Here is a 17060-nt window from a genome sequence, read left to right on the forward strand (position 1 = left end):
AGACAGCCAGTGAGAGAGGGAACACAAGCAGGGGGAGTAGGAGAGGAAGACGTAGGCTCCTAGCGGAGGAGCTGATGTGGGGCTCGATCCCATAACGCCAGGATCACGCCCTGAGCCGAAGGCAGATGCTTAATGACTGAGCCACCCAGGCGCCCCTTTTCTTGATTCTCTTGAAACAAATTATGGCTGCACAGTGCGGCTCCAAACACATATGCCAGTTGGCATATATTAATTGATGATTTATTATCTAACTCTTAGAAGCCAAAGGCAAGAAAAACTACCATCTCTTCTGCTATGTGCTGGCGGGTCTGAGTTAAGGGAAGGCTAGTTGTTTTTGTTTTTGTTTTTGTTTTTGGCCACTTTTACCTCAATTCTATGTTAGAATTTGTGACCGAAATCACACACCACTATCATTTGCTATGGGTTGCTCTGATCATGTCAACAACTTTCTATCACTAATCTCTGAAAGGTTACCCTAGGGATGTTCTCTGAACTGCAGGACCTCTGCAAAAGCAGCCATGGTTTCTAAGTTAATATTCAGAGCATGGCACTCTGGGGCTGCCACTTCGGAAATCCTGCTGTGCTTGGAGGCCCCATTCTGCACCAATATGTGGAAAGATTGTTCCCTGCAATTTAGGAAATGCTGCTTCACAGGTCTTCTATGAGACTGGGTCATGGTTCTCTTTGTTTGAGATTACCCATTGAGATGAATCCAGGAAAATAAGAAAACAATCCAGGTAAGGCTCTGAGTTGTACATTATTCAACAATCACATCATTCTACAATCTAAAGGGAAACATGCTACAAATTTTAGGACCTGTTTCTGGTGTCAAAGTGGAAGGAGAGAAGAAAGATCACAATTATCTCGTCTCTTAAAAGTATTGTTGACATAAATATGATTCATGATTATCTTTGAAAACAAGAACATTAAGCCATCTTGTCCTCATAACACAACTGATGACCTACCAGACATGTTCCCATTCTCATGTTTCTTTAGGTGTCTGTCTAAGTTGGTTTGTTGACCAAAACACCTATCACATAAGTGACACTTAAAGGGCTTCTCCTTATTGTGGATGTTCCGGACATGCCTCTGCAAGTTGGAGGAGATGCTAAAGGATCTGTCACAGTATTTGCATCTGAAAAATAAGCACAGACAAAATATTTGCAAGCAAATTAGGAGATATTTCTCAAGACTAGTAAGCCAGATATCCAAAAGTATCACCCATAACACATTTTAGAGCAAAGGCAGAGGCAAGAGTACTATTTGCACAGCCAAGATTTCAATTCCAATAGACTTTGATTGCTTTAAATATTTTCATGACTTTATGAAAAACCATAATAAAATATTGACAATTTGATTGCTCCCAAATTTATTAGGGTCATCAGTTCTCATGTTTTCGATAAACTTCACAAAATTAATGACATTAAGAAACAGTAGCATGGTTTTATCTTCTGCTTAGGACAATAGCAGTAAGTCCTTTGTAAACAACCATGAAAAAAATTCATGTATTCTTCAAATAAACTAAAAAAGATCATGCTTAAATCCAAAATTGCAGAGTCTGATAAAAACAGTTTCTTAGTAAATTCACTTTCTCAATTGATAATCCTAAAAGAACTTCCATCATCTTCTCAAAAAAAGCAGTAAAGTTTCCAAACTTTTAAAACTGAGGCACGTGAATATCTATCCTGATACCAGACACTGATTTTCATAATACTCTGTAGTGACTACAAGCCCCCAGAACCTTTACTCTAATAACCTGAAACTGTATTTTTTAAAGGATTTATTTATTTATTTATTTACTTATTTGAGAGAGAGAGAGAGAGCACGCATGGGGAGGGGCAAAGGGAGAGAGAGAAGGAGAGAAGCTGAGTGTGGAGTCTACTGCGGGGCTCAATCCCAGGACCTGAGATCACGACCTGAGAGGAAACCAAGAATCAGATGCTTAACCAACTGAGCCACCCAGGTGCCCCCACCTTTAAACTGTTAAAAAAGAAAGTAAGAGTGGCACTTAATTATCCTTTTGGAATGAAATAAAGTTCTTTATTAATCTGCTTTTCCTATTCCCTCCAGTTTTCCATTTCTCTCCCTATAGAGTTCATGGCATTTCTGAACCAGGTAGGTTTTCCAGGAAAACACTTATTCTTGGGGGGCTAATTGTTTCTGCCTTCTATGCAATTAAAAAAAAAAAGTAACTTATTCTGAAGTTCTCCTTCAATCCTAAATAAAAATGTAACCCCCCCCCCCCCACTCCCCAGCTCTTATGGATAAAGAAGAAAAGTGGCAATTTATGGGGTATTTTCCTTTGGCATTTTAAAGTAAAGATTGCATTATTTGTTTGTGGGGCTTTTTTTGTATGTGTGTTGCTTGGGAAAACAAACAGACAAACATGAGCTTTCTCTAGGTGATTTTTAAGTGAAAATTTTAACCTAGCAGCCAGACAATCTTTAACTTATTCTTCCATATGTGAAGGGCCCTTCTCCTCCCACTTCTGAATGTAGACTCAGTGGTTCGAGTGCTCTACATCAGAAATCACCCCATTCCACTCGAAGTGTTTGGGTTTCTACGGCCGTCTCTACGTGATGCCAGAAGTCTAGTTAGTTCCGTGGGGAAAATAAATCTGTTAAACAAGTTACTTTGGCTTAGTATCAATAAACCGACTCAAGGACTGATTTAATTTTTCCCCCTTAAAAATCTGCCCTGGCATGATGAAGCTCCTCAACTTTCCTCACTTACAATATTAATTTAAAAGTGTGTGAAACCCCACATTCATAGTCGTTGTAGTATGTTAGCCTCTGCTTTTGAAAAATATATATATATATGAGTCATGACCTTCTCTGGAATAACTCTGTTGACTCCCAAGGCCCACTACAATGAGAATAATGATACAATTAGCACAGTTGTGTTGTATCGAGCAGAACAACCTAGACAACACCGCTAGAGAAAATGTATACTCCCAATCAAACATTGTTCACGCAAAACATTTTCTACGTACGAATTAGAAAGATTTTGTCTTTGACATGCGTCCAGCTTTCTGCTCGTATCTAGTAGACACCATTCACTCAACTATAGATAAAACCGGCCAATAAGAACATTCTACACAATAATCATCTGTTATTTTGTATCTTTCCTCTGCTAATGTCTTGGCCAAAAGTTTTGAGTGCTCCTAAATAAAAAAAACCATTGCATTCTGCTCCAATAAATTAGTGGGTAGTTAAGTTTCAAAAATTCTTAAAATGAATACATATATCATGAGCAATACACTCGTTAAGAATCTGGATGTAAACAGAGGGGTCATGGGAGCCTTTGAGATCACGGTGTGAGATAAAAACTCTGACATGGGAGCTCCAACTCTGGGTTTTAATTCTGGATCTTTTAATACCAGGCTTTACAGAAGGCAATTAACATCTGTGCATCTGAATTTCTTCACTTGTAGAACAGAGAAGCTAGACAAATAATGGTTTAAGATCTCTAGCTATGCCAAAATTCTGGCCTGTGTTTTCAAAAATACACATACCATTTATGGGGTAGAATAAAATCACTGAATTCAAGTACAGAGCAAAATGAGCATGATATAGTCGCATACCAGATCCTTGGTCATAATAAAACATAAGTGCTGAAATCTTTCTTTCACTTGAAGCAGAATTCCTGGGATCTGAAATCTTTCTCAAAAAGGGAAATCACCTAACAACTTCCATTTTTATATCTCTCTGAGACTTACTATATAAAGTCCATTCTATTACCTATAAAGTAGAAGTACCACTTCTGACTGGTAATTTATAAAACGTGTAGGAAAGCAAAGAATTTAAGAAGACACTTTTATTACTTTTTGAGCTTAAGTCCCTCCAGTTTTCTCTTAAAATTTCAATTCTCTTGAAATGAGCATTCATTGGTCTGCCCATTTTCTTTTTCTTATATGTAAGAAAGTCTTTGAAACCTGAGAAACAATTGATTTTAATGGAAAAAGTGAGCATGCAGACAAAAATAATTTTACGCATATGCAATGCATAAGAGTTTCAAAGTAGAATGAAATTACTATATGACTTAAGATAAATAACATTTATTCTTATAAAAAATACTTATGAACACCTAGCACTATGTGCAAAGCACTGCACATAAAGCAATGTAGATTATATTTTAAAACTGAAGAGGATCTTGATAATTTTCACGCTTTAGTAGTCAATAATATTAAAGTTAGACACATGTCCCATGTGTCATGTGGTTTAGAAATTTTTGGTAGAATTGCCCCCTTCCACAATATATTCTATTTTTTCTCTTCTCCTCCTAGTTCCTCATCGCCTTCCTTCTCTCCAGGTTTAAGGTTTATTCCTTAAACCTCCTAATGGGACCTGGGGACACTGACTTAGGTATACAGGGGAAATAAAGTTACACACAGCTTGTCAACTCCTAACAAAGGTTTAAGGCTTGAGAAAGGAAGGCTGCAATGTTCTGATTACTGTCAATTAATATAGCACTGATTATTGAGAAGAGAGAGCATTAAAATAATTTGTTAAAATGGGGGCGTGTGGGTGGCTCAGTCGGTTAAGCATCTGACTCTTGATTTCAGCTCAGGTCATTACCTCAGGGTCTCGAGAACGAGCCCCGTGTTGGGCTCTGTGCTGGGCATGGAACCTGCTTAAGATTTTCTCTCTCTCCCCCTCTGCCCCTCCCCACCCCACTCTCTCTCTCTAAAACAATCATAATAATAATAATTTTTAAAATAGCTAACATTTCTTAAATGCTTATTCTATGCTAGATCCTGCTAGCCCTTTAAAACTGAGATGTCAGGAACCCCGATTTAAAAAATTAGAACTCTTCTATTTGTTATCCTAGCCATTAGTCAATACATTCAGACATACACAAAAGTAGCCTCCTTTAAAATTGTGGCAATATCCACTCGAATTACCATGATATTTATCAAGGTATTTAGTAAAAATCATTGTCAAACCTGTAAGGTTGCTCTCCTGTGTGGGTTCTCAAGTGCCGTGTTAAGTTCGCAGACCTTGGAAAAATCTTGCCACAGTATCTGTTATGAAAGATGTTTGTAAGAGAAAGTCAGCACAATCGACTTTATTTCACTCAAGCCGCGTAGAAGCCAGATGCTGATTCCTGCTTTAATTAATCTTGCATGGAACTCACATGTCTTTGGTATTTAAAATTTGCAACAAAGCCATTCTACAGATAAAAATAACTCCATGAATAAAGGCTGCGTTATGAGAGCTGGTTGAATTTGCTCATGCATAAGCAAGCAGTTTATGAAAATAGACTTTAGTTTTGATGACCCCCATACGCCTCTTTTATTAACTCTGTATCTTTATAGTCGCGAAACTGAACCAGACAAGGGGATAAAAAAATGACAAGAGTCTGTGATTCTGGGTTGATGTAAACAGATTTCAAATGTTTCAACTCATTTTACATGTTAGCTGTGGTGACAACTGTGTACATTGAGCGGTATCAGATCAGACAAGATTCGAAGACCTCATCCATCAAGGTATGGTCCTATAAAAGCTTTTCTGGAAAGAAAGTGACACATTTTCCAAAGAGCAGATAAATTGATATGCCTGAGTCAGATGCCACAAATTTCTGAAGACAATTCAGAAATTATAAGCACAATTTATTGAAAAGAAAAAAAACAAGCTTTACTGTAATGCTGATGGGTAACAAGAAACTTATTAACTAGCTTTCTTCACTTATCGACCTTATTCGTCCTTTGTTAATGGCCTTATTCTTCAATGCCATGACAATTAATAAATGTATGCCCGAAGACAGTAGTATTATACCCTTTGCATGAAAATAATTAACTGTGAAAGAAAATTCATAAATATCAAAGTGAAACAAGTATTTGGACTGTTTCCAACCTCATTTATCACAACCAAATGGCCTGTGTTAAAATTCTCATTTAATAATAGTTTTTTAAAACCACTATTTTTATATCTCCCTAAATAAAGACTACTTTGAAGTGCTGGAGATCTATCATGGTCACGATTAATCATCCAATCAAGAATAATTTCCAAAACAAACAGCAGGGCCTTTTCAATCGGAGGGGAGACTTGGGGAAAGCCGGCTGTCCTGGGCCCTGTGGTCACCTGCAGGTGTAGCGCTCTTTCCCTTTCCGCAGGAGGTTCTCCGGCAAGGCATTGGGAGGTGCTCTGAAGTTGAACATGGAGGGAACTGACTGCAGAAGTTCGCTGGCCTCCGGTTTCAGGGCACTGAAGCTCTCTAACTTCTCTGCCATGTTTTCAATAGCTGACATCTGAAAGGCAAGAGCACAAGACCATGAAGGACCCGTCTGACATCTTTTCTTCCGTAATAGTCTCTAGCAAACCAAGAAATCGTCAAGAAAAGGGAAGGATCAAATCTGCTGAATGCAGTGGACTAGAGAAAAAGGTTGTACTGTCCCCATATTAGACAGACAACGAGAGGACTCGTTGATTTAGGAAGTAACAAAGGTAGAACCATGCTTATAGAATGCTGGGTGAACTTCTTCCAAAGACCTTGGTTAGGTCATTTTGTCATAATTTGATATAGAACTGAGTAATAAATACATAAGTGATAATAAAGCTTTTTATTAAATTATGTTATGGACATCAATAGTAACCTGGACATTACAGGGAAAGATCTTGCGTGTCTTTCCTAGGTAATAAAAACCATAGGAAGCATGGCATCCCATGAAAAGAATTCACAGCACGAAACACATCGAGTGTTCCAAAGTTACAGCTTAAGCCAAATGTGTGTAATGCAGAAAGAAAAAAATTAGTATGTAAGCAGTGTTTCGCCTAAGACGAGGTTAACTTAATACCTGCATATGCAACTTAAAGTGGGATCACATACGAGGAATTTTGATGAAATATTAATTTGTTCTGGACAAAGACTGAGTTGAAATGACAGTTCATGATATATCATCATGACTTCACGTAATATAACTTGGCATGGGTGTTATAAGGGGAGTAGTTAACGTGACCACACTCTTAGAGAAATAATCTTTAAAAACTATCCTGCCTAATTCTTGCCCTCAAACAACCTAATTTATTTGCTTATAATCTTCAGGCTTCTGTCCCCCTGCACATACATCTGACAGTCACAATCAGAGGGCAGCATTTACTGTGAAAGACAGCTTGATCCTTACTGTCCTCAGTTCGGAGGACTCCCCTTTCCTTCAACCCTCTCAAAATGTTAAGTTTCCTTAGTGCTCATATTTTATTTGGAAGCTGCTTACTACTGAATTTTTAAGTAGAAAAGCAAACTCTCAGGCCATCCTGTTAAATCAGCTCACCCATTATTTATTTGGTTCTCAGGCACTATGCCACTGGAGAGCTCAGAACGCTGTTAAAAAGGTGTTTGCACTCTGTATGCACTCTGTGTTTCTCAAAGAGCTGGGGTGTGAGACCGGGAGACTCCACGCAAGGACAAGAATGGTAACTGCACATTCAAACAACTGTTTAACCCAAGAGGACGATTCTTTCACTGACAGGATGGCAGGACCGAATTGAAGCCCTAATTTACGAGCTCAGGATAGAAAGAAAAGGCAACAGTTCCTACTCAAAAGGAAAATTAACAAAATCTCTATTCCACGGCTGTGCGGTGGGACAGAATACCAGTGACTCCTTACGGCGAAGCAAAATCTTAACAGAACGGCCAGACGATGATTCTTTTCTTACAAAGGGAATAGTGTATGCTCGAGCCTTCAAATGACTATTCATGTTGTAGTTAGCTCTGTCTTTTCCCTTTATCCTGGAGCCTGCCCTCTCATCTCATGCCCGGACTCCTAATGCTAGCTACAAATTGCAACGTACAGGGTACCACTGCCGATTTGCCAAATGTCTTTCATCAAACACGGTGCAAAAAATCTCAGAGGAAAGTCAAGATACATTTACTTGTCAGACGACAAATGTGAACGCACTGGGAGGCGGTAGGGGCTCTAAGCTCAGGGGTTTGATTCATAATCACTCAGCTGCTAAAACATTCTCCACAGATGCAAGTGGACAGCACATTTGTCACTATGAAGGATTCTGACACACACTGATCACAGGGCAGAGATATGGAATGATGATGCTGCCCAGAGAGGGTGGCGGAAACTCTGTCCCTGCAGAATACGGTCATTATCCCCCTCTAGCCGGAGCGTTAGCATTTTCATCTTACTTTGGGTTTTATTTATTAAAAATCAATCCAGAAATATTTTATGATACTATTTTATTTGCATTTATTCCTCCTAATTGTTTCTTGCAGAAAAATCGTTTTGATATTCCACCCTCCGTGGAGTAAGTTGTCTGAGTGAAACATGACCTCTGGCCTTCAAGCTCATTAGCAGAAACAAGCAAGGGGCAGGGTCACTACCGCATGTATTTATTGGGAAGAAGAGTAAGTGCATGGGTGATGATTATTAATGTTTTATTTATGTACATTTAATATTTGAGTAAAGTTTCATTATCTAGTGGTTTTAAATCATTTGAGTGTCCGCCCTGCTGACACACTCAGATTCCCGTGGTGATATATCTTATAGAAACACTTCGGCTTTTACACGGAAAATAGCTTACTCATGACTATTATTCTCGGCTTTCATCTCTAGCACATATAAACTACAAGTCCTTCAAGTTATTTAAGAGCAATTGGCTGTTGAAAAATATATCTCGTTTTAGTAGTGGCTAATACCTCCTTTTGAAGAAAGAGCACTGTGATTACATTACCTCAAACTATTTCGATTTGGGGAAACTATCAAGAAACAAGAAAATACACTATGGGCTTGACAACACTGACATCCTTAAAGATAACAGGAAATAAAATAGGGGTGACCGGAATGCTTCTTTTAAAAGCCACCCCCACCTTTGGCTTCCGGTGTCAAAGGAAAAGAGGACTAAATAAGAGTGGGGAAAAGGGAGAGAAGAAGATGGGAAGTGAGCCGAGGGTAGTTATTAACACCATGCACGTGCACACACACACGCACGCACGCACACCACTTTCTGTCCAGCTAGCAGCCACTGAACATAAAAGCCACCACTGATTCCTCCCTTTCATCTTCATAAGATTTGCTCTCATACCACTTGACCTCAGTTGAAAAGAATAAGTTTCCCCATTAGGACAGATAGAAGTGATGTAGACATCTGCCAGTTGGGTACGTTAGCAATTCTATGACCAGCATCAGTCTGCCTCTGTCTTGGATTAAGATGAGCTTCATCTGGTGCATGGGTCACAACTCTAACTTTCTCACTCTGCGGGCTGACTCGTGTGATGCTCTTTCTGAAATAACATGCCTTTTACAAGAGAAGTAGCAAGTTTTGACATTCATTTTAAAGTCTGGCTTGGTATTTTAAAAATCAATATGAATTGGGATCAATGAAACAGAGTCTAGCAAATACATATTTCAATTGTGAAAAATCCAATATAGAGGGCAATGTGTACCACTATAAAAAAGAATTTGCTGAGAATGGGGAAAATAAAGGAGGAAAAATTAGATCATAGAAATGCATTGCCCTGTGTCCTATTAATGTCATAGGCTAATCTCTGATCAGTAAATGACAGGGTTTTTTTCTATGGAACAGTAATTTTTATTTATATATATAATAGTTGTTGATGGTATCTGCTGCCAGATGTCTGCAAGAGGAAGTCATTGCACCCCCTTTCAGTCCCCAAGAGGCTATTAACTTTATACTGACGCAAACTAATATTTAGACAGAATTCCCTAGATCCTACCAAAAAATGTAGCTATCTCTCTAGTCAAATAAAGCTAGTATTTTTAAAAACATTTCAGCAGGCAAGATATCATCAACTGGGTCCTAAGCACTTAGCTTAACATTTATTATCTGGCAGCCAATAATTGATGACCTAAAGAAGTTTCTCATTAAAACCATGAAAGTGACAATCTGATTATATGAAATGATATGTCCAATGGCACCATGAATTATGTGACCTAATGTTTTACAAATTAGATTACACATGCTTTTATCGTAAAACAACTAACTTTTCATAAATAACTTATGATGGGAAAGTTTGTAGATTTGGTGGTTTTCTATATTTATTCACTTGATAATCTTGAGAAATCTCAAAATCGTGGCCATTTGGGGGAGAAGTAAGTATTCATAGTTTATGGCTATCTCATTCCATGTATCACATTCACAGCAGTCAGGATTATGAAATCCCTTAGAATCTGTTTACCACTAAAATTATAAACTTTAATATTTTAGTAGTTCCCACTAATATCTATGTTTTATAATACGAATATAAATCGTAGCTCTGAAAACCCTGTGATGTAGGGAATGGAAGTGTTTCCAAAGCATTGCAACAGCAGTTTCTATACCATTGTATTATCAGGAAGGGAGTCTTACTTAAAATCGGAATTGGTTTCGTAAATTGGTAGAACCAGTGGGTATTTCTGTAGGGGATAGCACCTGTGGATGAAGCAGCCAACCACATAGTACTGTCAAGTAATACTCGACCTTAGAAAGGAGGAGGACCCTGCAGGACGATGCTCAGGATGGACCTCTGCCGAGGAAGACAGAAGAGGAACTCTGGGAATACAGGCCCAGGGTAATCAAAGCACGACCCCGTCAGCTGTACAACTTTGTCTAAGAAAGTCTTAGTCTCTCTCTCTCTCTTCTCCTATACTTTTGAAATAAATGAACTTAATCGTTAAACATCTATCAAAATGAGAAAAATCACAATTCATCACATACTCCACGGAAGAAATAAAATGAAGGAATTTATGGTAAAGAAGATCTAATGTCAGATAGAGGACAAAGGTAAGTGCTAAAGTGCTCTGACTTAAAATAATTTATATATAATTATATGGTGACAAAAAATTGAACTATATTCCAAGATTTTACCCATATCTCAGAATCAGAAATAGTTTTGAGTAAAGAAGAGAGTGAAGAAGTAGAAGCACATATAATCAGAGGAAATTTTGTACTATGTTATTTATATGTATTTCTATCGACCCAAGGTTTATTTGAGAGTGAAAACTAAATAAGCAGTCTTCTTTGTATCTTGAACAAAAAAATAAAGCTGTCCCTTAGTATCATTACCTGACAACTGACTGAATCTGGAAATAGGAACTGAAAGCTGAGGAAGTGAGACCCAAGGCTGAAAGATTCATTTACTAGTTAGATATGGATTTTTAAACATTTAGTCTTATTACTCCAAATAGCCAGAACCGAGTTCTGCCCTGGGATATACGGATGTGAATTCCAATGTCAGCTTGTGTCTACATGTAAGTTGAGGTTTTAACCTTTTGAAGGCTTTATCAAAAGCATCTTTAACATGCTGATACAGGCTCCCCCAAATAATGGTTGTTTCCACTTAGTGACCCATTTCGAAGGCTCTTTTAACAACATTCTCCCAAGTGCCGAGAAAGAGTTCTACATCAAGGTATAATTACATGGAATGGGTCAAATTTATAAAATAAACTTCTTTCTGTAAACAATTTATAGCACACTAAATGCCCAATTAAAACAGAAAAGTATTTTGCAGCTTGACAAAGCTGGAAAGCGATCTGCTGAAAGCCGTATCATTTAATGGAAAGCGGCTCAGAATTCTTTATGTCTGTACAGCATTTTATAATATAAGTTGTTTTCCTTTTAATGCTACGTTATTTTAGTCAAAAATATAAGCAGGAAACTTACCCAAGTTCTCTGATCAGGCAGTTGGAACTGGGAGCAAAATTGAAACAAAAACAAAAAATTACTTCTGTATCAGTATCTTTATTGCAATCTATCCTTTGAGAAATTAACATTTATACGGACTTTGTAATTTTTGCTTATTATGTAACTGTACCTTGAGTAAAGACTCTGGAAATGAAAATTAAATGTTTTTATAACACTGCTGGATTTCCTCTATTTACCTAAATTAAATTTTAGAATCAAGGTTATAAACCAGAATGTTCTTTTTTTCCAAGAAAGCTAAACATTACCTACTACCAAATCTTAAATAGCAAAGTAGATACTTTCTTCTTATTTGTTTTCACTCACTGCAAAACAAAAGTTCTAACCTTTAATAAATAAAACTTGAGCAATCTCCAGCAAGGAAAAAAAAAATCTAGTCTCTTGCATTTGTATAATGTTAATAACAAAGACAATAAGATATTGACTCAAACATGAATCACTGAGTAACAAAAAGGTAATGTACTTGGAAATGTACTGCTTGACTTTCATTAGCATGGGATTCAGGCCATTAGTCGTCAAAACACATAAGGATATTAATTAAAAGAATTACAAATGTATAGCCTCCTATGTCAACTTATGACAAGAGTCACTGGGGAAAACTTCAGTGAATTGGGAGCTCTTCCAGGAAGCACAAATGCTGTATCCTTAAAATTACCATTTTGCTTGGTTAAGGGGGATATTTCTTGCTTTTATGAGTTATGGTATCTTTAATAAGGAAGATACATAGTTTTTAAGGATAAAAAATTTATTGCAGAGGCAATCTAACAATAAGAAAGCAAAACAGAAGATGAAGGACAAAAGACTTCAGTAATTTTCACATCTATATATAAATGATAACTTGGAAAAAGACTAATTTTTTCCCAGTTCTTTGGGATACAGTAACAGGATAGTCAAACACTTTAAAAGAAGAAAATAAAAAATGAGTGAATAAAGGAGAGAAACAGAAGTAAAACAGAGTCTTTGTTGCAGATGTATACAAAGCCAAACATCTGGAAATAAAATGGATTAACAACCAAAAACATATTTAGAGTAGAGGAAAACCAAACCGAGGCATAACAGCCAGTTTTACAACAGCATAACCAGCAAATGATTTCTATGGCAGTTCAAATGAGCCATCAGTGTAAATGCAAAGTACCCAGTGAAGGACCTTCCAGAGATCACATATTAATACCATTCCCTCCATCTCACCTACTTGTGGCTGTCATTCCTTTTCAAAATTATAATCTAAACTAAGACCCCACAAACAATTTTTAACCAGGTAGTACTCTATAGTACTTATTTCTACCTTATGTTAAACTAACTTTTTTATAAAAGAAAAATAGAAGTCTAAATAGTCCTCTAGTGGCCCGACATGGAAAGCATACTTTACTTAAAAATTGAACAAAGCAAGGAATTTAGACCCTGAAAAGTAAAACAAACAAAAAAAAACCCAAAAAAACCCCAGCAATTATCTTTTAATTTTGCATGTGTTCCTATATCTTCTAGATATTTTTGACAAGATTTTTAAAAATATATATCATTATTCCAAGAGACAGTGAGATGGCCTGATAATCTTTTAGTAAAATTCAATAAATATCTAAGTATCATTGAAGTGTTCACCTTTCATTGATTAGGAAACGTGCCCTGGGGAGGGACATGCTGAGTAGAATACAAAGACATACAAAAATTATAAAATCAGGCTTGCCCAGAGAATACCAGTACCAAGAATTTATATACCTATATCTATGTTGTCCCGAAGGCATTAAGAATATGTGGTCTCTTTCATTATGATGATGATATTATTATTATAACCATGAGAAATCCATAGGGAAAGTATTATTCCCCTTTGGAAGACAAAGATAAGAAGTCCCAGAGGGACCCTGTGATTTGCTCCACTGTACTTTAAATGGAAATTGAAGCAATGAATAGTCTTATCCAAGCATGTATTTAGCTACAAAATCATGGCAAGCCCTGGGAGCAGAGGCAAGGGCTTCCATTTCGGCCCCCTGCTCTGTGCCACTCTTACTGCTGGCCAAGGAGGCAGTGCCAAGAACACAGTCAGCATCCTTCTGAGTACTTCTAGATACGCGGATAGGCCTGCCAAAGAAGCTGGGCTCAGGGGACGGCAGGACAGTATTTTACTGGGATTCCTTTACATTCAAAATGGAATACTTCTGCATTCATGAATAATGAAAGCTTTTCCTCATTTAGGTCCTTCCACTTGCCAGGCAGAACGCATTGTACCACGTTATGTATATGAACAACTAATCTGCACAGCTAGCCAGGTAAGGCTGGAAGGGGTGTTCCCATCACCCTGATAGAGAAGAAATGAACTGCACTGCTCAAAATCTAAGCATTTTTGCTAATAAGCAGGAAAGCCAGTCATAAAGCAGTCATTTCTCGCCCCAAATCCTGGCAGGTTGTCTTTGTATTTATGGGAAAGTGGATCTTGGGGTAGGATGGAATTGATAGAGTACTAGAAAGAAAGAAGAATTCTGCTGAAACTTGAGGACATTTGAGGCAGATTTTCTGAAAGAACAGACTCTTTGTCTGAAGGCCTGATGAAAAAGAGGGTGGCCCAAGCTTCTCCCAGGCAACAGTATTATTTCACCTGTACCCCTGTGAGCTAGGGCCATTACGCACGAAAACAGCCACAATGGTTATAAAAATAATAAAATCTTTCTGTAGCAGTTGGTAAATAGCCTCTGCTCTGAGAACCTTGAATGGTCCCCCTTCCGTCCTGGCCGCAACTCAAAAGACTCTTCAGTCAGCCTGCCAGCCAGCAATTACAGCATTAACGGTTGGTGCAGCGAGGACTTCCAAGGTCCTGCTCCAGAATGCCAGGAATCCAGTCCTATTGGTCAGTATTCATGACATACAGGGTGTTAAAATTTCGATTATCACTCTTGGGTCCTGTTCTAATAGTGGCAATAGGCAATCCCTTCGACCAAGACACGACCCTCTGGTGTGGCAAGGAAGCATACATTGCCACTGTGCTGCTACACGCATGTCTGCGGGGCTCTGCGAGAAGCACTGCCCTGCTCCCAGCATTGGACAGATGCCTCATCTTTTGTGATCCTTCATTCACTTCGGAAATATCAAGAGATAGTAGATTTTTCTTATATTATTTGATTAAAAATATGTACATACTCTGACACTTGCATGCACATGTGGAATTATTGGGAGACAAAATTGCCCATCTCATGAACTAGTGAATCTACTTTGGCTAGCTAGTGCTCTTTGAATTTCAGAAAGAATAGGGACTTAACGCCCAACTCTGTCATCTTACAGATAAGGAACTAAGTGCCAGGTAGACCAAGTCACCCGAGGATCCTGAATCCCAGTCTTCTTTCCCTCCATTATACCATGTACCCATTGCACTTAATTTGGAAGTGATTAGTTGTTAGATTTTAAAGATAATTAGAATATGAGAACAATTTGATTATTATAACTAAACGTATATAACTATAATATCCCTGTGAGCAGTTAGTTATAATTAGAAAGTAAGTTATCAAGAAAGATATACCGTTTGCGCACGGACACAAAATGCACGTTATGTTCAGCTTTCCTAGCCCGTGAGGCCCGAATGGGCGATTCTAATCAACCTAAATGTAACTTACAAGTACCTGATAAACAGTTACCTATTTTATAACTTGTTTCTTTTCCATAAAGTAACTACATAAATAATATCATTCCTTAGCCTTTCTATATAAAACGAATACTAACTGGAGCATTTCTAGCCCCTTTAATAGTAAATCATGTATTTTCTCACTTTGATATAGAGAGAACGATAGATTTTTCCAGCTAACCAGAAGATGTACTCCACTCTCATACTCCGTCATTCAGGATGTTGGGGAAGTACTTGTAAAATTGAAGAAGAGATGGCAGAGGGGGAGGGGGCAGAGGGACAGGGAGAGTCATATCCCCAGATAATTTAATTACCTCATAACATTCTTTAAGACAGCTTGCATAAAATTCCACCAATTTTATTAGAAGAGCATAATCTTTAGTTTGAATATACTGAAACAGAATAAATTAGTTCACTGATTTCAAATACTTTCATAAAAATTTTGCTTACCATCTACAAAGAGCAGAGCTTATATCCTTTAAAAAAATTAGAAATAAAAAACAAAATGTCAGGTAAAAACACACATTTAAGATGTTAATATATTTGGTCTTTCAATAGAATTCTCATGTTGATTGCTATGTAAACCAGTTTTTAAAAATAACCTAATATGTAAGGACAGAGGGATGAACCAATTAGATGGCACTGCTTTGCATTCTCCTTGCAATGAGAAACTATATATATTTTGATAAATGGACATAGCTCCATTCAGCAAATGGCTCTGTGTATTGTGGTAAATTCTTGTGCAATTACAGAACTTCGCTGGAATGCCCAGTGATCTCTAGATAAATTCCTTCACCCTCTATGGTAACAACTTGTCAGGTAGACTCATTTCCTGTTTTTTATCTAAGCACTAAAGGAACTTGAAGGACTTTCATGAGTTTGGGACGAATCACAGTATAATCTATCTCTTACTAGCAGTAATTTTTAAACATAAAAGACAACTTCAATATTTATTTTCTCAACTGAATTTTGCTCACTCCAAAATACACTTTGGCTCAATAAGTAGTTAACAGCAGACAATAATTTAACATCTCAAAACACGTTTTTACACATATATTAATTTCTTTTTCTTTAAAGAGTTTGGGTTTTAATTCTGCTAGAATTTCCTGTGTTCTTCCACACCAGCGTCATAGGAAATCCTAATGTTCTCAAGATTTCTTTCATTTCATTGCACCTGCTTTTCAGGATCAACAAGTTAGTTTACAAGCTTGAAGTCTCAAATTCAAAATACTTACTTGTGGGTGAAATAAGAATCCTGGAGAAGGTCTCAAGTATTTCTCTTTTAAAGCTTCAAGTGGGTCAGTTAGTTTTCTTTTCTCTACTCTGAAAGGTTAAAATTAGTTTTTGGAGATGAATCAGTCTCATATATCAATCACTATATAATTACTGACATTTTGAACAGCTAACAATAAAGCAAATGGTAGGTTTCTGGGAAGCACACTAATAAAAATATAAAGACATCTGTTCAGTTCTTGAAGAATACTCAGGGCACCTCAAAGACAGGAGATCCTATTTATAATGGCAAAATCCAATTGAATGACTAGTAATAACAATAGTGAGGAAATATAAAAAATGAAAAGTCATGAAGCTAGAGGCATTGGTCACACATTTGTACCTTTTCCATTTCAAATGGAGACAAGAAGCCTGGATGATTTTGAAATCATGAGGACAGAGTCCATTTTGAAAATTCAAGTCATTTTCTACCAAGAAAGTGTTCCCCCAGATGTTCATTATGTTTCTCTCGTCCTTGCCAATGACAGCAGGAGCGTTTCTAAGCACACTATGCACCCTGCTACCTACTCCTT

At 37.4% G+C, this 17060-nt stretch overlaps 1 protein-coding gene across 22 annotated transcripts in view; it reads right to left on the reverse strand.

Moving 5' to 3' along the window:
- MECOM (MDS1 and EVI1 complex locus) overlaps positions 1-17060 on the reverse strand; it is a 542755-nt gene that overhangs the window by 11446 nt on the left and 514249 nt on the right. For 12 of the 22 annotated variants that reach the window (XM_026499001.4, XM_048215170.2, XM_026499010.4 and 9 more), the window contains 5 exons: positions 16491-16578; positions 11610-11636; positions 6084-6250; positions 4946-5023; positions 966-1135 (listed from right to left, as the gene is read on the reverse strand). In XM_026499001.4, coding sequence (XP_026354786.1) covers positions 966-1135; positions 4946-5023; positions 6084-6250; positions 11610-11636; positions 16491-16578 — 530 coding nt within the window. The remainder of the gene's footprint in view (positions 1-965; positions 1136-4945; positions 5024-6083; positions 6251-11609; positions 11637-16490; positions 16579-17060) is intronic. The other 10 variants (XM_048215180.2, XM_026499018.4, XM_048215171.2 and 7 more) reach the window with 1 other exon arrangement.

Source organism: Ursus arctos, unplaced genomic scaffold (genome assembly GCF_023065955.2).
Source record: "Ursus arctos isolate Adak ecotype North America unplaced genomic scaffold, UrsArc2.0 scaffold_4, whole genome shotgun sequence".
In the NCBI taxonomy this organism is placed as follows: Eukaryota; Metazoa; Chordata; class Mammalia; order Carnivora; family Ursidae; genus Ursus; species Ursus arctos.